The sequence below is a fragment of the Pyrgilauda ruficollis genome, unplaced genomic scaffold, assembly GCF_017590135.1.
Source record: "Pyrgilauda ruficollis isolate IOZ18807 unplaced genomic scaffold, ASM1759013v1 scaffold47, whole genome shotgun sequence".
Taxonomy (NCBI): Eukaryota; Metazoa; Chordata; class Aves; order Passeriformes; family Passeridae; genus Pyrgilauda; species Pyrgilauda ruficollis.
Window position 1 is genome coordinate 2,693,762 of NW_024526266.1, and position 23,649 is coordinate 2,717,410.

Consider the following 23,649-nt stretch of genomic DNA (forward strand, 5'->3'; position numbering starts at 1 on the left):
CCCTGCTCACACACTTGCCAGGCCTGCTCCTTGCACTCCACATTTTTTCTTTTCCAAAACAAGTAGAGGCTTTTTCCGTGTACAATCCACTTTATATTGCAGGCCTGGGCTGCTTTCCCTCCTGCCTCCAGGTCAGAACCTGATGGTGGGTCAGCCTTCTTGCTCCTTTCCGAGCAGGAGCAAGGTGGGAACCGTTTCTCTCAGAGCATGGGTGAGTCCTTTTTGTCTTTTGGATTTTCTGGGAGCTTTGTGGTGCCTGTGAGGAGGCTGCTCACAGCTGGAGGGCTGTGGGTAGCTGAAGAGACCAGGTTCATGGCATCCAGAGGCAAGGGCAAGATGAAAGCAGCTGGTTTCTCTGTGGTAAGGGAGTGCAGTGCATGGAGATAACGGAGCTGAGCAGCAGCTGGAGCACTGGACAGGATCTCAGCTGCCATCCGCAGGGACTCGGAAGCAGCCTTTTCCCCCTCTGCAGCGATCACCTACCAAGCAGGGGAAGAAGGAAGGTTCTGTGAGGCTGGGAGTGAGGGGGCACAGACTGTTTTGTTACAGAGGAAGGTTGCCATGATGAAATTTTTGGGGTCAGTGTGATTATAACATTCCTGCTTCTTGAAGATCACAGCATGTACTAACCTCTTGGCATTGCCAGAAGTCTGGAAGCTCATGTCTGGCATGTTTTTGCCAGGCCCATCAGAGCTCACAACTGAGCTCCCCTTGTTAGACTCAGCTCTTGTTCAGGAATTAAGGGAAACATCTCAAGCCAGAGTTGTATGCCTGTGTGGTGTGTCCCAGGGACCTCAAACCAGAGGTGGGAAAGGGAGGAGGAATGCTTTGGAAGGAGATGAGAAGTGTTCAGGTGTTGGCATACCCGCACTTTGGCCTGTCTCTGGGCCTCTGCTTCCACAGCCAGGGACTGCCGGAGTTCAGCAGGCAGCTGCACGTTGTTGCTGTGGTAGTAAAGACAGGCATTAGCTGCGCTCTTGGCACTCCTGGCAACACTGCGTGGTCAGTCTGAGGCTTGGGATGGGCTCAGTTGGTCTCTACAGAGCAGCTCATTCATATTCTTTGCCCCTGGGTGTCCCTCTCCATGTGTCTCACTTTAGTCTTCTACCTCCATTCCCAACCTTCTCTTTCATCCTGGTTTTCTTGTGACCAGGGATGATCACCAGCCAGCAGGGAGATCTCTTTGTGTCTCTGAGGCTCATAGTTTAAGCTCACTCTTTGTGAGGCAGCAGAGACTCCACTAGGAGACAGCTCTCAAGACAGTCACAGTAATGTTCCATTCACAGATTTATTAATTCACTGCTTGGCTCTCTCTTCCATGTCCCTCTGTGTGATCAGTGAGCCCAACCTTTCTGCACAGACTTGAGTGATGAGCCCTACTAGTGCTGAGACCCCACGGCCTTTGATCTAGAGAGTGACATGAGAGTTCAGTGCCTTGCTGTGCCTTTTGGGCTGCCAGAATTGGGTGCAAACTCTGCCTGCAGCAGCAGTGAAATGGTGATGAGATCCCAGCTAAGGATCCTGCTCTGGCTGTCAGGCCAGGAGAAAGAACAGCCTTACATTGGAAATTTTACATGAGACAAAGGCTGAAAAGGGTAGGGAAAATAGGAAGCTGAGAGGTGAGGCTCCACCTTGTGTAGAACACCAGCAGGGAGAGAGCCAGAGGGAAAGCAGGAAGAGGAGCAGGCAAAAGCAAGCAGCATAGGACAGGTACTTGCAAAGGGAGAGAGAATTCCCTTCTACCAGCATTTCCTACCTACATTTCTATTCTCTCCACTTTGATCCCCCAGCAGCCTGTGACCGCATCCAAAGCCACCTGTGAAGACAAATATTTAGAGCATGGGGACAGCAGCCCTGGCCTAGGCCCCTTACAGGGAGCAAGACAGGGGCAGGGACTTTAATTGCAGGACTGTAAGGCAGATTTATCAGGTTCAGTGTGCTACTGGGCAAGGCCCCTCAGAAATAAAATGACTGCACTCACTTCCCATTTGTGTTAACCCCAGGGGTTTAGGGTGATTTTACTGGAGTCCACACTGATTCCAAGTGTGGAAGCCTTCTTCAAACCAGTGTCTGTGACTCTGAGGGACTTGCCACCTGAGCTTCTTTTGGAGCCTCAACTCACCCCTTGCTTTGCCCTCTCCTTCCCCAAGGAAGCACCTTTATCTCCTGGCTGATGTTCTTCCTCTCCAGCAGAAGCTCAGAGAAGGCTTGGTGTGCCAGGAGGCGCTTGGTGGTGGTCTGCACCAGCAGCTGGATGGCACTGGAGATGCTGGTCAGCGTGGTGAGGAGAAGAGAGGCGTTTTCCAACCGGTAGTAGCAGACAGCATCTATCTCCAAAGTAACCATGTCTTTGGTCACCACCTAAGTAGAAGACATTAGGGGAGATGGAGCTGGTTCTGGCAACTCTAAGGTAGCACAGAAAAGCACACAACTGAGAGAATTATGAAAATTGGCTGAATGGTTAAGTCTTCCTAGCTTCCACCTCTGCTACTGACTGTTCTTGGGCAAAGTAGAGGTTACTTTGAGATGTTTTTTGAAATTTTTCTTTGCAAGGATGAAGGTTGGAAACATAAGATTTAACATTCCAAAATTAATATAGAGAGGGGGTGTCAGCCATACCTGATGGAAGGGAATCTCTAGGGTTTTGAGGCGGAGATCAATCTTGTGATAGGTGTCCAAACAGGGAAGGAAAAAGAAAAGGCCTGTGAGATGAAGAGAAAGACAGTAGGTTCATCATCAGAACTACAAAAATTACCTCTTCTGTATTGGAGAACAGGAGAGGGTTCAGCATGCAGAACTACAAAAGAATAGCAATACATAGGCTCAGACTTTCAGGCTGTTTCTGTGATGGAAAAGGCATCAGAAACTACTGGCCCTTAAAAGGAAGGGAACAAAAAACATCAAATCTTCTGTCTGGCCATGTCTGCTTGGAGGGCACCAGCATGAGAGCTGTGGTAAGGCATGCAGAAGAGGAGCAGCGTGGCTGGGGGGAGCTCAGTAAACACCTTACCAGGTCCTTTGGCTCTGCCAGGAAGGAGATGCCCGAGTCGGAAAACAATGGCTCTCTCATACTCCCTCACCACCTGCAGAGGGAAACAAATCCAGGCTGGAGACGAAGAAGTAGGATTGGGAAAAGCAGCCTCACCAGCAGGAGGAAATTTATTCTGGAAAAGCCCTGCAAAGGGAGGATTTCAGAGGTTGTGGCATTGCCTGCCACTGAGTCACTTTATCCTTTACCCAGAACTGCTGGCCAGCCTTGAATATGAGCAGCCCTGTGACAGACAGAGATTTGGTGAGAGCAACCCATGTTAGACCCACCCAGGGTTTCCCAAGATAACCCAGCATTTTGCTTCCTTATAGCCTGGCCAAACTTAAATAACCTGAGTTAAAATGTTCCACGTTGCTTGTTTCCCTCTAAGACAAACATGCTCATCCTAAGAGCTGAGCTGTAATACTGACATTCTTGTTGATAACAAGACAAATGTGAAATATCTTAAGAAGTGGGAATCAAAATGCTTACAAGTGCCTACTTGTAGCCATGCTGAATAAAAACTAGAGGAAGAGGGAAAATCTGCTATTAACTGAGAGATCAATCTCTCTTAAAATTTTGAATTTAAAGCCTATTTACTCTGCTGCTGTAATGCAGCCATGTCTGGGCTAGGTAGGCTGAGGGACATGTCTGAAAGTGAACAGACTTGTAATGTTTTTTTAAAAAGAGAAACCTTAGTTCCTTCCTGCTGGTATTTCAGCAGGAGTATTTGATAAGCAATGGTTGGACCCCTATGCTGTAGCAACATATGACAAAGGACAAATCAAAATTAATGACTAATTGAAGAGGTATAAATATGGGCCTTATACCAAAAACCCCTTTATGCTCATGTCCAACACATGCTGAATCAGTGTGTGACATCCAGATCAGACACCAAATCCTGTAAGGCCCCGTGGCTATTCTCACCTTCATGCAGAACCAGACAGAAATGGGGAAGGTCATTATGATGAACAGGAAAGACAAGATGGTCAAAAGCCACTCACAGACACCCAAACCACGAGACTTTCCACCTAGGGTAAAAACCCAACAACAGTGTGTTAGAAGAGGACTGCTCCCAAAATACTGATAGCCTGACAAGTGCCTGCACACATCAGCTTCACTGCTGTCCTTTGCCTGGACTCATTGTAGATGAACCACTTGGCTCTCTCTGGAGGTGAGTTAAGGAACACTCCCTGCTCCAGACTGCCAGGAGTAGCAGATGGATGGATAGATTTTGTCTCTGCTTTACTGACAAAAACTGAGCCATGCTTCTCCGTGGTTGCTTGAGTAGAAAGCAGACTTCATCTTGAAGAATTTGGGCTACAAAGCAGTGTTGAAAGTTGGAATGGGCAACTTTGCTGAGCTGGGATCCCTCAAGTTTATCTGGAAAGATGAGCTAAAGACAAATATTGTAAATAAGAGAGAGCTTTAAACATGCACAGCCTGAAGTGCCCTTCTCTATCAGAGTATTTCAGGTTGTTTTGGAATAGGATTTTAGTTGCATCCCATCTCCCAAATGCAGTGGGATGAAGCCTCTGGTGCCAGTAAAATCTTCCTGTATTCTAAGAAGTCACCCCAGGGTGCTGGAGGGTTATTGGCATGGTCAGCCCAGTTTATTATTACTTTCTACATCTCCCCAAAGTGAGTGTGGGTCATCTTGCTCTGGGTACCCTTTGTTGTGCTCCTTTCTGAAGGAAAAAATGGCAGGTATGGCATGAAAACAGATGGAACCAGAGAGTGGATTGGGATTTCCAGCTGTGAAGTTAGCACCCCTCCCATTTTTAATCCCTTCCAACCCTTCCATCCCTGCTCCTCTGCCTTTGAAATATTTTATAGAACCACCAGGTCCTGAGGGAGCTTCAGATCCCAAGAACCTGTGTAGTCACTAGAGCTCCTAAGCACTGCCCAATAGCTGTAATTCCTGTAATGGAGACAGAAAGATGAAGCTGTGAAAAGCTTGTTCCCAGGGAGTCAGGAGCAAGTCTGAACCTTTGTGTCATTCTGGGGCAGCAGAGGTGCTAGCAGGGAAGGGCACAAGTGGTGCTGGGTCTTGTTATAGACATTTGCCATGCCTATGGTGATGCTGGATCCAAACAGGCCCAGCTGTATTCCAAAAGGATCACGATGCTCCCTTCTATTGTAGCAGGCTGGGAATGTGCCTAACAAACACGAGGAGAGGAGCTGCTCTTAAAGGTTATCCAGCAGGCGAGTGACAAGTGTGCACCTCAAGGGCAGTTCTTCCCTGCAGCAGGTCCTCTGGGCTATGAACTGGCAGTAAGGCCAGTGCCATCCACCCAAAGGAGGCCAAGCAAGAAAAGGAAGAGACCAGAGCATGAACAGAACCGGGGAATAGCAAGCTGAAGCATGAAGGATGCTGGGAATGTAACTGCTTGTATCCAGGTTCACTGCTTTGCTGGATGGTGCTAATAAGCCTGCAGAAGCTGGCTGGGAGGCTTGCTGGAGTCTCCCATATCCTATCCTGAGGATAACCACGCCTGTGTAAGGTGGGTGTGATGACACCCACCAGAGCAGAGTCACACTGTGACCCACGCAGCATCAAAGAGCCCACAGTTTTCCAACCCCTTCCCTTCTTTAAGCCATACCTTCCTCTTGCTGCTCACTATCCAGCAATGCCATTGCCTCCATTTCTTCTTCAGACACCACATCATCCACGTCCACCACCGTGGAGGTGTGCACCCTGCCATCACTCCCCACAGTGCTCTTGGTCTCCTTGGCTTTCTCCTGCTTTACATCTCCCTTCCCTTTGGCAGCTTCTCTGCTGCTCTCCCTCTTCTCTCGTTTGCTCTTCGCAGCCGGGGACTCCCTGCGTCTCCTATGGGACTCCCTGGAAGAGCTCCGAGACCTCTTCTCCATCCTCATCTGTGCCGAGGAGCACGCAGCTGCCCGGGGACTAGAATGAGTACGTGCTCGAATTTATTGCTGCAGGCAGGAAAAGCAGGCAGGGGAGGAGAAAGGGAGGTGTCACATCAGGGAGGCTCGTTTCAAGTTCATCACAGGCTTGTCAGGCATAATGGACAGTGAAGTGAGCAAGCTGTTTCCAGCTGCTCTGCTCTCATCATGCACTGCTGTGGAGATGGGAAGGAAAGTTAGACCTGGCCAGGGTGGACCCCAGGAGGATATTCTATTTGCATCTATGCTTTTGGAAATAAAATGTAATCAGAAGCATTCTGGTGATTTTTAGTAGATAGTTTCTCCAAAGCTGTTGAAAAGCAACCTAAAAGTAACTGTCAGGCAATTATCAACTATATTTGGTTATCACCCAAAGATATCAAAAGGTGAGAGTGGCCCAGTGTAGACACCAGGGTGAAAAGCCTTTGCTGGTGAGGAGTGGCTGGAGGGAGTTGGGAAGACAGCTGGGGAGGCGCTGATCTTGTTTTTTCACAGATTCCTGTTTTATTGGACACTTGTGCTCCACCTGGAGTCAGGATACTGCAGTGGCTTACTCAGGAATGGCTGGAGGGGCTGTTGTGGTGAACGTCTGGGTGAGTGCCATCTCACACTGCTCTGCTCCCCAGAAGCCCTTTGGCTGGCACTGGGAAGGGGCACTGGCAGCAACCCCTATCTCAACATTTTAGCCAGGAGGGAAAGTAACTGGTCCCAGCTTTCCTGAATGGGTGATAATATGAGAGCCATCACAGAGTTAGAGCTGTTGAATTGTAAATTGCCAAAAGAGTTTGTGCCTAAATGCCTCCCTAGTTTTCCACAGCAGGAGCATGGCAGAGCAAACAGGAGCATTCTCTTTTCATGCTGCTCAGCCTGTGTTGACATCTGCAGAAACCTGTGGAAAAAACATTTTTAAAGTCACCAACTGTACTAAAGAAATCAGCACCCAGCTAGAAATCACCCTACAGAAAGACACATCTGGGACATAAAGCAGGGCAGGGCTGAGCTCAGGGATTCCAGTCCCTGGTGTGGAGGAGTGGCTGGAGGGAGCTGGGAAGACAGCTGGGGAGGTGCTGATCTTGTTTTTTCACAGATTCCTGTTTTATTGGACACTTGTGCTCCACCTGGAGTCAGGATATTGCAGGCAGGGAGGGCAGGAGCCGCAGCTGCCTGCTTTCTCTGCTGTGCTGGGTGCCGTGTCAGCAGGTCAGCAGGGAAGTGATGGATGGAAAGGGCTAAAGGCAGAGAAAAGTGGGGTGTGAATGGGGTGTAATTAATAAATTTATACAGTATATATTCTTTGGAAGTGCTCCAGAAACCCTTTCCACTTTGTGTTTATCGCTTGGCCAACATGAGACTGGCGGAGATGGTCTCCAGCTGCTGAAAAGGCAGGTGGTGTTTTAAGCAGCGACAGCAAAAGGCAGCTCAGATCTGGCTTTAGATTCCAGTTGGTGTCTTCTCAAAAGTACCTTGGCATGTTTAACACCTCCAAACCTGCAACATGCTGGTTTTGTCTGATGTTTTATTCAACCAGTGGGTCCTGACTCCATCACGCGTGGCAGATGTTTCGTTGCTATCTTTTGAAATTAGGAGATTTTTTGAGAGCACATGCTGATGGGTGTCCCAAAATTCACAGGTTTATCTCCTGTTTTAGTCTCAAAAGTACTCCTGTGTGGAAATCAGCTGTACAGTTGAGGGGGTTTTTCAGATATCTGTGAGCCCTTAGGAAACAGCCACTGCACCCCTCTTTAACTACAGCCTGTGACCTCTGGAAAGTCAATGTCTCCTCTGTGGATTTTCCTCTCAGATGAGACTGAAAAAAATACAAGGCTCCTCTTAATAACCACATCTGGTTTTAAATATTGTTACATTGAAGGAACCGGTCCTGTTCTGTGTGTGGCTCTTTCCTAACATGCTTTTTGTATCTCCACTGTGGATTTTCCTCTTAGATGGGACAAAAAAATATAAAGACTCCTTACAGTACAAGACTCCTCTTACAAAATACAAGACTCTTCTTATTAACAATAGGACATGGAGGTTCTGGAGCGAGTCCAGAGAAGGGCAGTGGAGGTGGGGAAGGGTCTGGAGCACAAGTCTGAGGGAGCTCAGTCTGGAGAAAAGGAGGCTCAGGAGAGACCTTATCACCCTCTACAACCACAATCACAGCAGGGTGTAGCCAGGTGGGGGTCAGGCTTTTCACCCAGGCAGAGACAGGACAAGGGGACATAGTCTCCAGCTGCAGCAGGAGAGGCTTGAGTTGGACTAAGGAGAAATTTCTTCACGGCAAGGAGTGGTCAGACATTGCAACAGGGTGCCCAGGGAGGTGGGGACATCACCTGAAGGTGTTTAAGGAAAGACTGCACACAGCACTCGGTGCTCTGGTCTGGCTCACGTCATGGTGTTGGGTCGAACTCGACCATCTCAGAGATCTTCTCCAATCGTTTTTTGTTTGTTTGGTTGGGGTTTGTTTTTTTTTTTTTTTGGTTTTTTTGTTTGTTTGTTTGTTTGTTTTTGTTTGTTTGTTTGTTTTTTGTTTTTTGTTTTTTTGGGGGTTTTTTTTGAAGAAGAAGAAGGTAGGGACAGCATCCATCCCTACATGCCGGTCCGAGGCAGCGGAAAGCCCATCCCACCCCAGCTCTGAGGGCGGTGTCGAGCGCTCCCCCTCAGCGGCGCAGCAATGCCGGCCCTGGCCGGGGTGAGGGGCGGCCCCGCCCCGCCCTCGCGCCCCGAAAGGCGGGAAAGGCGGCGCGCAGGCGCACGGGCAGGCCGGAGCCATGGCGCCGTGCGTGTGGGAGCGGGCGGGTGTCCCGGCATGGGGCTGAGGGGAGCGGGGATCTCTGTGGGGGACGGACACCCTGCGAGGCTGAGGGGCGAACCCCCGCGCTGGGGCTCACAGGGGTTTCTGCGAGGAGCGCCGGCGCTGGGTGGGGTGTCCTCGGGCAGCAGTGTGGACGCGCAGGGTGTCTGCGCTGGCAGAGGTTTAAGGGTGCATTAAACTCCAGGGGTGCTGGCAAGTGAATACGGGGGTTGTTCGTGAACCTGCTGCCAGCTTTCAGGTGCTAAGTGGGGAAAAAGCTTAAATTCCACGTGATTATGAGCAGCTGTGGTACAAGTTGTCATCTGCTTGCTTGTGTTCCCCTTTAGTACGGAGGCTTTGAAGCAGGCGCAGCTCATGGAGGTGCTGAAGAAGGAGGTGAGGGCCATGCTGATCGCTGCCAAGGCGGGCTTGACGCCAGAGCAGCTGGAGGAGCAGTACATGGCCATGGTCTGCAAACCTCTCCCTCTGCACAACCTGGGCTTCCAGTCCACCTTGGAGCTGGTGACACAAATGCCTGAAGTTGTCCAAATCTGCTCTTCTAAGAATGGTGCTGTAATCCTCAAAGGTGAGGTTGTGTTTCCAAATGGGTGGAGGAGTATTTTGGAGCCTCATACTGGAGTGATGTTCAGATGTGCAGAACTGTATGTCCCGTATCTGTTAATCTGTTTCTCAAACGACTCTGGTTAATTTTTTGTCTTTGATATATCTTCTTGTATTTTGATCTGTCTTTTAACACTTTTGTGCTCTTCCCTCCTAAAAAAGTCACGCATGCTTCTAGTTATTTTTGTACACTTTTTCACTCTGCTGTTGGTTTAGAAGCTGACATAACATTTCCTTATGTGTACACTAGAACTGGTAAGTATTACTTTTTCCTGTAAATGCAAACTACAGCAGGAGCCAAAACCAGGGATGGGGCCTCTCAAGAGGAGCTGTGAAGGTTTCTGTACCTGACAAGGAAGGAAGCTTAGGAAGCTTAGCCTGTATCAAAGAACCTTTTTTATTTTCTTTTTCTTTGGGGAAGAGTTGTGACAACAAGTGGCGGTTGCGAAGAGTTGATTGGGGAGGGTGAAATGGTTGGGGGCTTTTTCAGTGCTACAGTAACACAAGTTGTTTAGGAGCTTGGAAAATACCTGGGCTGTTCTCCAGGGAGACCTTTGGGCAGGGGGTGCTCTGTAGTGAGAGTTGACTGTGATTCTGCTTTCCCAGCAAAACTCTCAGCAGCTTGGTTTTTGTTTGTGATCCTGCATCCAAGAATTTGACCTGCCTTCCTGCCTGGGCTGAATTTCTAGGGATGAGGGTGCAAACTAGTTGCTGGCTTTTATAAACAGTTCAGTTTGCAAAGGGTGAGGTTGCTGGAGATCAGCCATGGTTTAGTGTGACTGCTTTTAAAGGAGGCAACTGCTTCTGGAAGGGGTGTGGAGAAGAGAAAAGAAAGGAATGAAGAGGAGCTTTGCCAGTGTAGAGCTTTTGATGGTTAATTGTTCTGGTTGTCTGTTTATTTCCTTCTGTTGCAGCCATTGCAGATGACTCCACCAAAGGGATTGCCAAGCTGGTTGCCAACCAGAAAGTAAAGACACGTAAGGCATCAAAGAAAACTGCTACAAAGGCAAATGCTACTTTTTTCACTAAGAACTCTAAGAATCCACAGAGTTTCCAGACTCTGAGTGCTGGGACTCCTGTCCTGCCAGCAATGGTGAAGGCTGAGCTGCAGGACCTGCTGAGCTCCTCACCGCTTCTGCTGGCAGACTTGGACAAGGCCTTCCTCAGGCGCTTTGGCCGGGCGTTCCAGTACAGGCAGTACGGATTTTTGTCCGTGTTTGAAGTCCTCAGGAGCATGTCTGATTCCATTGTCGTTGAGCAAACAAAGGCAGGTTCCTTGCTGGTCCTCAGGAAATACTTGGCAAGCAAGATAGAACAGCAAGAGGTGCCTCAAGGTGAGGCTGAGGAAGAAGAGATGCCTCAAAGTGAAGCTGAGGAGGAAGAGGAGCCTCAAGGTGAGGCTCAGGAAAAGAAGGTGCCTCAAAATGAGGCTCAGGAAGAAAAGAAGCCCCAAGGTGAGGCTCAGGAGGAAGAGATGCTGCAAGGTGAGGTGGTGTCTTAAACTGAAAGCACCTAGCTCTTCCAAGCTCTGTGGCCAAGCAACTGCCTTTCAGGTTTCTGTTGCTGCATTTGCAGCTGCTGCAGAAGTCCTGATTCCCCTGGGCTTTGGCACAGAAGGGCTGTTGAGTGCTGCAGAAGCAGCTGTCACGAGGCAGTTGTCTTGGTAGCAGAGAATTTAACGGGAAGGTTTTTGGCACTGTTTTGTGGTGTGAGGTGAAAGAAGGGCTGATTAGCCCGTTCAGAGTATGGACTTGCTGAATGTGTGTGCAGGACTGGAATTTCTAGTCATTCCAGGTGATAGGTGAAAAAACTAGATCTTTTCTTGTCAATGTCTGCTCTGCAGGCTGGTAAAGCTTTTGCCACACTTTTTGAGACTGAAGATTTAACACTGGCCTGAAAGGCATGGCTACAGTGTTCCACAAAAGAGACAGGGCTGCAGACACCCTCATCGTTCCCCTAAAACCTATGGGAGAGGGTGGATAATCACAGACAGTTCCTGCCAAATTCACAGCTTTTCCAGGGAAAATACATTTTAACATTATTCTAGCAATGGGTTTTAACCTTCAGCTTGCTTGCAAGAGCAAGTGATTCTTGGTTCATTTTAACTTACTGACACAGTGAATCCTCACGAAGGTGGTGGTGGCTGTGAATGCTACAAGTATTGAGGAAAACAACACCAATGCTTTCAGACTTCCATTTTTTTATGTTTTCCCTTTCTGCTTAATATGCAACACTGTATCAGTCCAACAAAGAATCACAGCCAAATTATTGTCTTTGCAGCAGCATCTGCAGCTGAGATGCCTTCTTTGGAACCCACCTGTGAGACTAAGAGCTTCTGCCAGGCAGCAGCTCTGGTGGATTCAGAGGCAGTGCAAACACAAGCAGTAGATTTGGGTGATCACCTCAAACAGGTAAGTGGCTGGACAAATGATCTGTAGATTTGCCACGTCAGTTTCAGGGGGTGATACTCTTTTTACTGTCTTTGTTTCTGTTGAGTTTGCATTGCTGAGGCACCGCTGCTTCCAAACATTTTTGTACCTGTTTTAGATGTCTCTGGAGGCAAGGAGACTCCTAGTGAGCTGGTGGATAGCTTTATGTGGCATCCAAAGTCAGTCTGTTTCTGGTCTCCTTCTGATCTTGAGGTCTGTCAGATCATCCCAGGCCAGTTAAGTGTTATCTTGCTGGCTTACAAGAGTGGTGATACCTTTTGATATAGTTACTTGTAACTGGACTTTGATAACTTTGTTTTGAGACCAGTTGTGTGAAATTTCCCCTGCTGCTGTTGACAGGGCTTCAGTGTCAACCAGTTGGACAGAGCTGGGGAATGTTCCTCAGTGACCTTGATTCCTGCAGTCTCAAGTCTGCTATTTGGTAGGAAATTATCCTTATTTTGTTTTGTTTAGCAGTGTGGTTTTAGAAGGGGCTGGAGAATAGCAGTGCAGAGGCTTTGAGCTGCCAAATCTTTTTGGCAGAGTTTGTTTGTACTGCCTTTATTTTTTTTCTTTTGAGCACCTTTGGGCTTTCTTTTTCTCAGAAAATCCTACTGCTTAGAGTTGTTTCCTCTGCCAAGATTGTCTTGTGGCTATACCCAGCTGTACAATTGGAGCTTAGAGGCAGAGAAAGAATCCCAAGTGTTCTGACTTTGGAGTTTTGTGTGCTAATGAGCTTGGAAGCCTGGAACTATGAGTTGGACTTTGTGTAGCACTTGCTAAGATTGTGGCACTTGAGAGATTTTTGGCAGTCTGTTCTGATCCTTTAAAGAAATTTTGGTTTGGTGTGATGAGGTCCACAGGGAATTTCCCTGGATCAAACCACAAGTTTGATTGTGTGAAGGCAATGAAAGAGGGGATGTGGTCTAGGTAGCCCCAGATTTGTCCCTAGGTATTGCAGAAGGAACCCATTTAAAGATCCTGGTAAGACAAGGCTTGCAAGATGTTTGTACAGCTCCTGTTTGTCATGAAACACCAAGTGTGCTGTTTTGTTTTAAAAAAGCTCTAAAGAGGAGGAAAGCAGTCTAGAATGTGGTTTTTTGGGTGTGCAATGGACATTTGTTCATCAGGATGCTGCAGGGTAGAGGGGAAAGATGCAGCCCGATCCCTGCCCTGCTGCCAGGTATCCTGGAAGTGTTTTCAGGGTCAGATGGGGCACAAGGGCTGAGTCCATCTGCTCAGTTCCAAGAAGGATAAAGACAGAGCTGCTGCTCTTAGGAGCTTTTTTTTCTTGCCATGACAGAAGGAAAAGTGTCACCCACACCACTCCTGGCAGATGCCAGTCCAGCTTGGGGCAAGGAGTCAGCCTCTCTTGCAAGTCATACCTCTTATAAAGCCTGATTTTACTCTGTGTAAATCTTGCTTTATCTTTTTATAGTTTTGTTGCATTTTGTGAGCTTCTTTTCAAGTGCACATCCCCTAAGTCTTTCAAAGAAATGTCTGTTGTCACTAACAATATGTGAGCAAGCATATAAAGCTCATGTGTGCCCTTAACACTCTGATCTGAAGAGGTTTATCAGAGCAAAATTGTCCCTTAGAAATGCCACCATTCACAGGAATACACAGAGGAAATTTGTGAAATTGTGAGGGGAAATGTGTGGAATTGTAAGGGGTTTTTAGAGGTGATGCTGCTGCTCAGGCCAGAATTCCCTCAGTTGCCCCTAGACTCAAAAATGTTAACTCTCTGTTTAACTCAAATGCTTTAGTCAAAATTTCTAGCTCCAAAAAATTGAAAGGCATTAGGCTTTACTCAGTCTGCAGAAGGAGAGACCAGGGAAGTGGTCACAGCACCAAGCCTGCCAGAACTCAAGAAACATTTGGACAATGCTCTCAGGCTCGTGGTGGGATTCTTGGGGTGGTCCTTTGCAGGTCTAGGAGCTGGACTTTGATGATCCTTGTGGGTGCCTTCTATGATCTGCACCTTTACAAAGTGATTAAGAGAGCCACTATTGCAAAACCCCATTGTTTGCAGTTGAATTAGAAATAAGCAGCAGGGAGTGTGCTGGAATATGAATTGCCCACACCTTGCCTGATGTATGATGCAGTGGTAATTTGTACTGTGCTCACAATGAGTGAAATTGAAATGTTTTTGACTTTAATCGTTGGAGAAGTGCTGTCTGCTGGCACAAAAGAAAGCTCTTGAGGCAGTGAAAGTAGCTGATGTTGGATTAAGGCTCCCATCCATACTGCTTCAAGTGAAATCATGTTTTCAGCAGTTATAATAATGAAAAATTGAAAGCTGTTCGAACAGTTCACTTGTACAAATTTGTCTAAAGTGAGAAAAGAACAGAAATTTTAGATTGTAACTGGTTTTGTCTTTGGGAAGCAGCTCTAGTGTGAAAGTGGGATGCATTCATGCCTTCTGTCACTTCAGAATAATTTTCAGATAGTTTTGCTTGTTCAATCATGTACTTTTTCACAGTCATGGAGTATAGAAATAATAACTTTTCAATAAAATCCAGCTAAGAGGTGGATTTGGTTTGGGGTTTGATTTTGTTTTGCTTTTTAGGCAATAGTTATTCACTATTTTTGTCTAAATATATGACCTGACTTCAATTCCTCTCCTATATTCCTTGCAGGAATATGAGCAAGGTATTTTTGTTGCACCCCTCTTAACACTAGAGGGAAGAAAGAAAGAAAGAGAGCGTGAAAATGATTGTTTCTATCACAGGGAAAGTTTTCATGTTTCAGGTTTGCCCAATTTGTGGGGATTCTCTGATATTCAGTAACTTACAAGTCCCCAGGAAAGCAGAACTATTTTTTAAATTAATGGAAAGGCCAATTATGTGTGTTCAGTGCATGATGAGACATCTGAGTGCCACCTCGCCCTTATCCCCTTGTAGCATCACGGTTTTGAGCAGTTTCCACCGACTCCAGAAATCCCTCCAGATGCTGTTCAGGACAGAAGCCTTTGCAGTTTGCCACCTCTGAAGAGAAGGTGCTTGGTGGGAGTCATTGTGGAATTCGTCGTCTCTCCTAGCCAGTTCTACATCCACGTCTGCAGCACGGAAGCATCCTATAAACTGCAGGATCTGATGTTTGAGATGAGGTGGGAGCATGCTATGGCAGTGCAGTGGGTGTTTGTGCTGAGGGAGCAGGGCACTCTTGGTGATGGTCACTGCTGGCTTCGTGGCGTGGTACAGAGATGCTGGTGCTGTCCTGAAACACTACTCAAAATGTGCATCCCTTTTAACTAACAAGCAGTAAGTGTGGTCACCAGCAGTTCCTGTGGTTCGCCTGTGTCCTAGCAGTTCTGAACTTTGTAAGCCTGGAAGGGTTATGGAAAGGAGCTTGGAGGGTTCCTGTGTGTTGTCTGTGCACCTGTTGCTAAATGTGCTCAGTTAAGGCTTTGACTTCCACCTCCAACACTGCATCTGGGCAGTACTGCAGAACCTGGTTCATGAGAAATGCTGATATGTCAAGGTAGTGGTAAAAAAGTAATAATTAGGATGTCTGTGTTTAGCCTCTGATTAATCCCCATTAACTAACTTTTTGTTGGACCCCAAGAGTATCATTCAAATGTTAAAAGTTCAGGGTTGCAATTTGATTCCTGTTTCAATTTTAAGTGTGGCAGAACAGAGATACAAAGGATCTGTTAATACAACTTCTGGAAATTCATGTCATGGAAACTTTAAAAAGTCAGGATTCTTTTGATGCCCCATGTATTTCTCCTTGTTCATCTCCTGCATCCTCCTGAGGCTGGTTTCTCACTGTCATCTTTTACAGACACGTTTACTCACATAAAGTTGCTTCTGACAAATACATCATGCCTGAGTCTGCAGTGCGGCCTGGGCAGCTCTGCTGTGTGATGGTCTCCAAGTGGTGGTACCGTGTGATCATCCACCGTGTGATCAATGACCAGGAGGTAGAGGTGTTCTATGCAGACTATGGGCACCTCCAGATTGTCCAGAAGTCTTGGCTGAGATTCCTCAAGTAAGTGAATTACTCATGGGCAGCAGAATTGCAGAACAGCTGAGGTTGGATTAGGCTTCTGGAGGTCATCCTGTCCAAGCTCCCTGCTGAAGTGGGGCTGTCTAGAGCAGGCTGCCTGGGACCATGCTGAGATGGTTTTTGAATGTTTCCAAGGATGATGATTCCATGATCTCTCTGGGCAACCCATTCCAGTGCTTGGTCACTCTCCTGGTAGAAAATGTCACTTTGCAGCTGGTCCACACTGTGCTGGTGCATGGTGGTGTTCTTCCCCAAGTGCAGGACTTCGTTGAACTTTGTGAGGTCCCTGTCTGTACATTTCTCTGTCCTGTCAAGATCTGTCTGGATGGCAACTTGACCCTCTAGGGCATCAGCCACTCCTGCCAGTTTTGTGTCATCAGCAGACTGAGGGTAGACTCTACCCATCCCCCAGATAGATGATGAAGACCTAGAGCAATACTGGACCCAGCACTGGCCCCTGGGGTACACTGCTAAATCCTTTGCTGTGTCTGCCCTCATTCCTCAGTCTGTCCTCTTCAGCTGTCCTCAGCTGCTGTCTGTCACCTTGGGCAAGCTCCTAATGCTCCTTCCTGGGTTGCATGAATGGATATACACATTCTCCTGAAGGCACATCCCCCAGGTAGCACTTGTGTGCAATGTCAGAGGTAGTTTTTCTCTGCAGTTCAGTACATTTTCCATATTTGTGTCTTCCCCCTCCTTTTCCTCTCTTCGTGCCTGACTGTTGCCATTCTTTGGTTCAAAAGTCAAGGTTCTCTATCTGTAACTTTATCTGCACAAGGGGTTTTGATGGGAAGATGCTTGGCCCAGGGAATGCATAAGGGACCAGTTGTTATTGCTGGTTTTGCTGTGACTATTCTCTGGGTATGGAGTGTTTTCCGAAGTTGCTGTTGGGTTTTAGTCATGAGTGCACAATCCAGTGTATGCTTCTGCATTCCTAAACCAGTAGTAAAACCCAGAAGATGAGGAAGTTCTGCTCTTCTCCTGATTTATCCCTGTTTTTACTGTAATGGTTTTGCTTTGTATTTTAGATGGCACTACTTGAAGCTCCCTGCTCAGGCCATCCCGTGTTCCTTGGCATGGGTAAAACCCGTGGAGGTAGGTGTCCACACGCAGTTCTGTTTATTGATGTATGTAGAGGAGTTACCAAGTAGAGGTTGTCTTTTTCTCCTGCCAAGGGCAAACATTTGGATGAAGTCAGGTCCTGATGCTATTTACAGCAGAATTAGTGCTGTTACATTTCAGCAGAGTGTACTGGATGAGTGTCTGCTCTACAAGCAATCACCCTTGCAGAGCTTTCCTTGCCATCAGAGCATTCTTGTTTATATTCCTGCAGAAACAGATGGCTCCTGTTAAGCAGCACAGCAAACTTGTTCCTCTCCTTGCCAGTAGTTCCCCAAGGTCCTTCTGAAGCCTTGGTAGCTCCAACCCTCTGTTTTAAAAACTTATTCTGTAACAGAGCTTTAAGTGAGTTGGTTTGATGCAGTTAGCACAGCCAGAGTTACGGAGGTCATAAGAAAGTTTCTCTGTGATGGGAAATTTCTTGGTCAAGAAGCCTGAGAAGAAGTACAATCTCTGAAGGAAAGCACGTGAGCAGAGTTGCTGCCTGTGTGTTTTTAAGGATGTTGCTTTTAAAAAGTTATTTCCCCTGAGTTTTGAGGGTTAATCACAGTTTTCCTTGTGGTGAGGCTTAGCAGCATCTTACTAACTTTTGATACTTTTAAAGTCTTGTGATTTCAGGAAGTAAAAAAAAAAATTCCAACAAACAACTGTATTAAAATCACTGGTGAATGCCATGGAACTATGTTTGGAAGTAGGTATTTAGGGTGAAAGGCATTCCCAGTGTAGTGAGAATTGCAGGCTTTGGGGTAGTTTGGTTTAATTTCATGCTGGGAAGCTTGTCTGCCTGACTTTCCTGTATTTGTCACTAGCCTGGCCTAGCTCAGCTGGCTTTTGACAAGTGCCCACCACAAGGAGAAGTCTCAGGTGGTGGATATTGGTCTGTTTATGGTGACTTTACATTGTTTCCTCTTCAGGGTACGTGGTCCAGTGCAGCAATTCTCCTGTTCAAGCATCTCTGTCGCTTCAAGGAGCTTGTGGGCATCGTGGATGAATACGTGGATGGTGTTCTGTACCTCTTCCTGTGTGACACATCCACCAAGGAGGATGTCTACTTCCACTCTGTCCTGAGGGATATGGGATATGCTGATGTCTGTGGGGAGAACATCCCTTCCCAGGTCAGGAGGGAGGCGAGTGCTGCTGAAAGGAAGGGGAAGGGAAGGATCCCTGCTTGGGTGCCTGTAAATGGGAAGGTTCTTAATGGAAAGATTCTTACCTTGAAGCAAGTGGTTTTGTGAAGAGCAAAACTGGTATTCCCTGCTTTCCTGTGGCTTTTCATTTTGTGACTGCATCCCAGAGTGCCTAACTATATGTGGGGAGCTTGCTTTTTGGTTAAGTTGGAGTCTGATGGTACAGCAGAGATGTTCTGTTTAGTAGAACAAACTGTTTTCAGCCTCCCTTCTAGCAATGGATTAAAAGTTTATATGGAGGTGGTTTTGGTTTACAAACTCTCATATTTTGCCAGTGAAATGTACAGTGCTGGATGGCATAACCATGGTGATTGCCTACTGTCACACCAGTTGTAAGCCAGATCATTTGTGCTTCAGGCTTACCTGTGGCATTGTTTGCATGTCTCAACTCAGTTCCAGTAAGAACTGTGTGGATTATGCAAACCCTTGGAAAGGTACTGCCATGAGTTTATATTTCAGCAGAAAGCTGAGTTTCACCGCCTGGAGTGCTTCTATCTGTTTTATTCAGCAGATGCAGAATGCATGTTCTGGCAGGATTAGATCCTGTGATGGTATCTTTGCACGTGTAGGCCAAATTTTGGGGGAGAGGGGCATTGCTGAGAAATTTTGCTGCTGGCAAAAGAGGAGTTGATTTTCTTAATAAGGCCATTTCTGCAAGTATTTGGAGCTAACTCTTGGTGTTGTGCACCTTCACCCATTTGCTGACCTGTTAGAGATTTGCTGCATCCTTTTATTCTTTGTGGTAATTACAATGTAGAGGGTTTTTACTGTTCTGGCATGGTTTTAATTTGTTCTAGGAATTTGAGGAACTGAATCCTTCAGCCTTGTATGTTCAGCCCAGTGAAAAGCAGGGGAATGCTGAAGTGGTGGAGCCAGACCTTTGCTTGCAGCAGGAATCTCGAGATGCAGACAGTGAAACAGCAACCTTGAAGCTGAACAGGGCTGAGCTGTGACTAGGTGAGAGTTTGGCACAGCTGTCATTCCATGGAATCACCTCCAGGGCTCAGCAGATGTCTTGTTTTAGTCCCATGGAAGTTTTCTGTGGAGATGGTTTTCTGCTTTTATAAAAAGCAAGCAGAAACATAATATGAAAACTATTATTTATGTGCACTATGTGCACCATAAATACCTTTCTAGCTGCCTGTCCTCTGATCCCTTTGCAGACTTCAGGGAGACTGTGTGCTGTCTCTAACCTCCCCTATCTGCACCATAATTTTTCAGTTTGAGTGCTCAGAGCAGGAAGTGTGTGTTTTCCTCTTAGATCTCTGGGTTTGGCAAAGGATGTGTAGTAATTCAGAGTAGTAGTCTGTAAATGCAGGGAAAGACCACAAGTGCTAGTGGTGAATATTTGCAGTAAAGAGTCTTGCTCATCCTAAACTGACCTGAAAGGAAGTGATTTGCAGTCCTGGTTGTTGCTGGGGATAAGGTTCTGTACAACTAAAGGTTTGTTAACAAAATGACTCTAAGGTGAATGTAAAGCATATGTGTGTGCTTTACACCTAGAGTTTCAGAGCCTGTTCAAAGAGAAGCCCTTGGCTGTTTAACAGTTTGATCAACTGCTGAACAGAGAGGTTCAGCAGGGAGTAAACCCCAGGTCTTGAGTGCAGTCTAAAAACACCAGGAGCACTTGTCTACAGGTGATTCTCTCCCCTTTTCTGTGTTATTTAAACTGTGGTATTTTCATGAGACATTTTACTACAGGGAGCAAAACACCTTTCAAGCCAGTGTCAGCTGAAGTGTTCAGCAGTGGGCCTGCTCTAGGGCTGTTTCTGACACTGCTCTGAAGGAAGAGTAAAAGCAAGTCTGATGCTAGTAACTTGTAAAGGTAGTCATTTTCTCTATTTTTTTTTCTAGCCAACTTAGGTTTCTGTGCTAGAGAAACTCTGTGTAAGCTGTGTGTCTTGGATATTAATGTCCTTGCTCTGTCTGTTTATCAAGTGAACTGAAAGACACAAACCATCATCTTACTGTATGTGTTTGGGAGAAGGTAATGTGGGGAAAACTGCAAATCTTGAGTTTGTGTTACAAATGCAGGAATTTGGAGAGTTCCTTACCTAGCTGACTAAAGCAAGATTCATAAATGTCAGACACAGATGGTGATTTGAAGACTAGAGGAATGTAAATGCATCCTGTCCCTCAGTGAGAATGCTGTGGGTGGCAAAAGGAGATAAAAATCATCTTGTAGCCTTGTCCTGACACTCATATTTTTTTCCTGCATGTTAAGCAGAGGTTTTCAGTGGGCTGCTGGTATCCAGCTGAGTAGTTGGCTAATTGGGCTCCAGTGATGCCTGTCTTGGCATCCTGTCAGCCCTGAATTCCTGCTGCCCAGCCATCCTTGCTGCTGCAGGAGTGCCTCACAGTCCCCTTGTGCCCTGACAACTGAAGCAGCCTAGAGAGCAAGTACCCAGTTTTTGAACAGCTGTGGTTGAATTGCTGCTTGTCTGTCATTTTACTAGTTTTCTCCTCCATACTGAGCTAAAAAATACAAGCATCAGCTCTTGTCTGTGGCTGAGAAATGAGTAAACATCCCTGAAATGTAAATTTAATTTGAATTCTTAATCAGAAATGCAGAGGGGCTTCCTCTGACTCAGCTCCTGCTTTCTTGCAGAAACTCCCTCTGTCATTGCCATCTCTGGTTCTGCGTGGGGCTGCTGAGATGAGACAGCTGTCAATTCTTGGCTAAGAGAGGGTGCCTTGTCTCTTGTAATAATCTTTGGCTCCTTCCAGCTTGCTGTGGAGGAAAAGCTGCCCTTTGGCCAGGGGGTCTGGGGGATTATTGTTGTGTAGTCTTGTTGTTTTGGTTTTTTAATTATCCATTTGCTGACCTTCCGCTTCTTTGTAAATTTTGAGAGATAATTAAGATCGGGGCAGCTAATGAGCTAAGTGTGCACTAATTGCACCCTCTCAATTTTTTTACATACATTTGCAGATACCTCATTCTCTTGGAGAGTCCTCAGTGCCTGCTGTCTTAGTCAAGTCAGTGGAAGACCTTTACACCTCCTTTATTGACTCCAGGCAACCAGCAGAAATGAGACAAGATGACCCAGATCAGATAGAAAGTTTTTCCAGCAGGGCCCAACTTTATGAAGCTGTCCATCCCACTGTTGGACACATGGCAGCACCATTCATGCTGTGCCCCCTTGACAGTCTGAACAGATTCATTCAGAATTGGCAGAAAGTTGAGCAGTCTGTTACTGTGAGTTTTATAGCCCCTCTTGGGTATCCTAAGGCTGGTGCTGCTGGAACAGATGGAAATGTTGGTGTTTCTGTGGGCTGGAGATGCAACAATAATAAATAGCTAGATGCAATGTTGAACTTTGTGCAGCAAAATGGATTTCTAGTTGTTTAATGGGAACAAAATGAATTGAGGGTTAGTTCTCTCATTGTTGGGTTTTGTTCTCTTTTCTAGGCTTTCTGCTGCTTGCATGCAGAAGTATTTGTTTCTCCACTCCAGTGTTAATTTCATACTAAGTCTCCTAGTCTCTCAACCACAGGGAACTAAAGCATTTTGTAAACCCTGCAAGTTCCCTGTGTGGGTGCTTTTCTTCCATCTTCCAAATGATGGAAGAATTTACAACACCCGTACAAGAGCCGCTCGATTTACAAGGTGGATTAAGTGACTTGCCAAAGGCAGTGGCTGTTTATGCCTTGGAACTTTCTCTCTAGAGTTCCTTAGACAAAACCTAACTGAATTCACATCTGATTTCCCACCTCTGGGGAAGTGGAGCTGCAGCAGCAGGAGGAGAGGGGTCCTTGCATTATACCATGTCAGACTCATCAAACAGGTGTGCAGTAGCAAGTCTTCTTTCCATGACCTGGTGAGGGATCCCAGGCAAAAGGGATTTCAGTCTCAACTGGAGCTCTTGGATTTGCTTGTGTAGATTTGATCTTTCTTTTTTGTTCCTTTATGCAGATGAAGAAAACATGGAGAGCAACACCTTCCCAGCAGTCTCATGGTTGGCCTCTGCCATGCTCTGGGCTCTGTGACCAAGGGCCACCTCAGAAACTGTGTGTCCCTCCTGCCCTGCTCTCTGCAGTGTTGGCAGCTCCATGATTGGCCACTTCCCATGCCTGCTTCCAGTGGCTGCCCAGCCTGAGAAGGAAAGTGTGATAGGAGGGGAGAAGCTGGAGCTGCTGCCAAGGAAGGCTGGCTGGAGCAGCACAGGCTCTCTGTATGACCCTGTTGTCTGGGGTTTTTTGTTCAGAAATGTTTAATCCCTTGAAAAAACCTGGGGTATGATATCTCAGGTGTGCCCAGCATGGGTGATAAATGTTAGTTTTACTTTCAGGAGAGTAGTTTGTTTTTGTTGTTCCAGTGGTGTACTGAGTTACTGCTCTTTAATATAATGGTTCAGGAGAACATCCAAGTGTCACATTGTGTTATGTATCCTTTAAGTTTAAGAGAGGGAAATTGGCTGCCCATCCCTCCTTCCTTCAGTGCATGAGCTGTTTGGACATTGTGTGGGGATGTGATTTGGTTTTTAATATAGTGGCTGCTCTACACTCTCCTTGCTCTGAGGAAAGCTGAAGAAGTCTCCTTCCCCAAAAAGAAGATACTGCGATTTGTTGGATGTCATGTGTACAAAGTGTCAGGAATCTCATCTTAAAGATATGGAATAAAATCTGTAAGGAATCCAGTGAGAGAGAGCCTGAAGCTTGACCATGTTTGTGTAGCTCTTTGTCTCTGGCAAGTGATCCTAATGGGTGTTAATGCAGACAAAAGCTGTGAAAACAGAAGTGCCCTGGTTAGGAATGCTGGCATCCAGCTGCTTTTCTGGTACCTGGAGTGCTCCTCACATCTTCAGGGGCTTCAAGGGCCATTCTGTGCCCACCTGCACCCATGCCAGAGTTGGTTTCAGGGAGGTGACAGCTGGGGCCACAGTGGGGTGTCCTGAGAAGATCCCCAGATCCTCTTTTTACTCAGGCTACCCTGGCAGTGCCAAGTGCCTCCTGCAAACTGACATCAGGAAAATGGGGTGGTGAGTTTTGTTCCCCTTGGAAAAGGGCTGGGGTTTGTGACCAGGGGCCTGTGGCCCTGAGTGGGCTGATGCCCCCTAAAATTCCACATGGTGCAGGATGTCTCCCAGACCCAACCTTCCACCTCCCTGTGAAGCCTTGTGAAGGCTGACCTGGTACAGAGACTAGATGGAGCTAGAGAATAAAGTAGGGATTTATTAAGAGGCCTCAATGGATCCACCTTGGGCAGCACAACCCAAAATGGTCACAAAAAATGGACAACTGGTCACGGGGTCCCTCACTTTTACAAGCTTTGGTCCATTTGCATATTGGAGTTAATCGTCCAATTCCAGCTTTAGTCCATGAAGTTCCATCCTTGTTTTTCTCTCTTCAGCCCACGTTGTTTGTGCTCTTGGGCCTGAGATTTGGATCATTTATCCTTGGTCCCCAGCTAGAGAAGGAATTGTTTTGTCTCCCTATTCTGTGTGGAGAGCTCACCATCCCCTCATATGAAGCCCAGACTTAAACACTAAAGCAGTACAGAATCTGAAAAATAAAAAAGCCAAACCTGAGGCATCACCTGGGCTGCAGCAGGGG

At 46.7% G+C, this 23,649-nt stretch overlaps 2 protein-coding genes across 2 annotated transcripts; one reads left to right on the forward strand and one right to left on the reverse strand.

Annotated features, from left to right (window-relative positions):
- Nucleotides 1-200: 200 nt before the first annotated feature.
- NPHS2 (NPHS2 stomatin family member, podocin) lies at nt 201-5,908 on the reverse strand. The gene is made up of 8 exons (XM_041479055.1): nt 5,632-5,908; nt 3,956-4,059; nt 3,011-3,083; nt 2,620-2,702; nt 2,158-2,361; nt 1,761-1,816; nt 866-944; nt 201-479 (listed from the first exon to the last, which is right to left on the reverse strand). The coding sequence occupies exons 1-8, from the start codon at nt 5,906-5,908 to the stop codon at nt 201-203; spliced, it is 1,155 nt and encodes a 384-aa protein (XP_041334989.1).
- Nucleotides 5,909-8,706: 2,798 nt separating this feature from the next.
- On the forward strand, nt 8,707-22,247 carry TDRD5 (tudor domain containing 5). The gene is made up of 10 exons (XM_041478899.1): nt 8,707-8,714; nt 9,077-9,315; nt 10,265-10,714; nt 11,634-11,761; nt 14,683-14,888; nt 15,566-15,772; nt 16,819-16,885; nt 17,824-18,024; nt 18,894-19,053; nt 22,010-22,247. The coding sequence occupies exons 1-9, from the start codon at nt 8,707-8,709 to the stop codon at nt 19,047-19,049; spliced, it is 1,662 nt and encodes a 553-aa protein (XP_041334833.1). The 3' UTR covers nt 19,050-19,053; nt 22,010-22,247.
- The last annotated feature ends 1,402 nt before the right edge of the window (nt 22,248-23,649 follow it).

Coding starts and splice junctions, on each gene's coding strand:
- NPHS2 (XM_041479055.1), bottom strand. CDS start 5,908: ATGAGGATGGAGAAGAGGTCTCGGAGCTCTTCCAGGGAGTCCCATAGG. Junction 2,703..3,010: donor TGGCAGAGCCAAAGGACCTG/GTAAGGTGTTTA, acceptor TTCATCTCACAG/GCCTTTTCTTTTTCCTTCCC. Junction 480..865: donor AGAGACAGGCCAAAGTGCGG/GTATGCCAACAC, acceptor CCTGCTTGGTAG/GTGATCGCTGCAGAGGGGGA.
- TDRD5 (XM_041478899.1), top strand. Junction 10,715..11,633: donor GGAAGAAGAGATGCCTCAAA/GTGAAGCTGAGG, acceptor TCTTTGCAGCAG/CATCTGCAGCTGAGATGCCT. Junction 11,762..14,682: donor TGGGTGATCACCTCAAACAG/GTAAGTGGCTGG, acceptor ATCCCCTTGTAG/CATCACGGTTTTGAGCAGTT.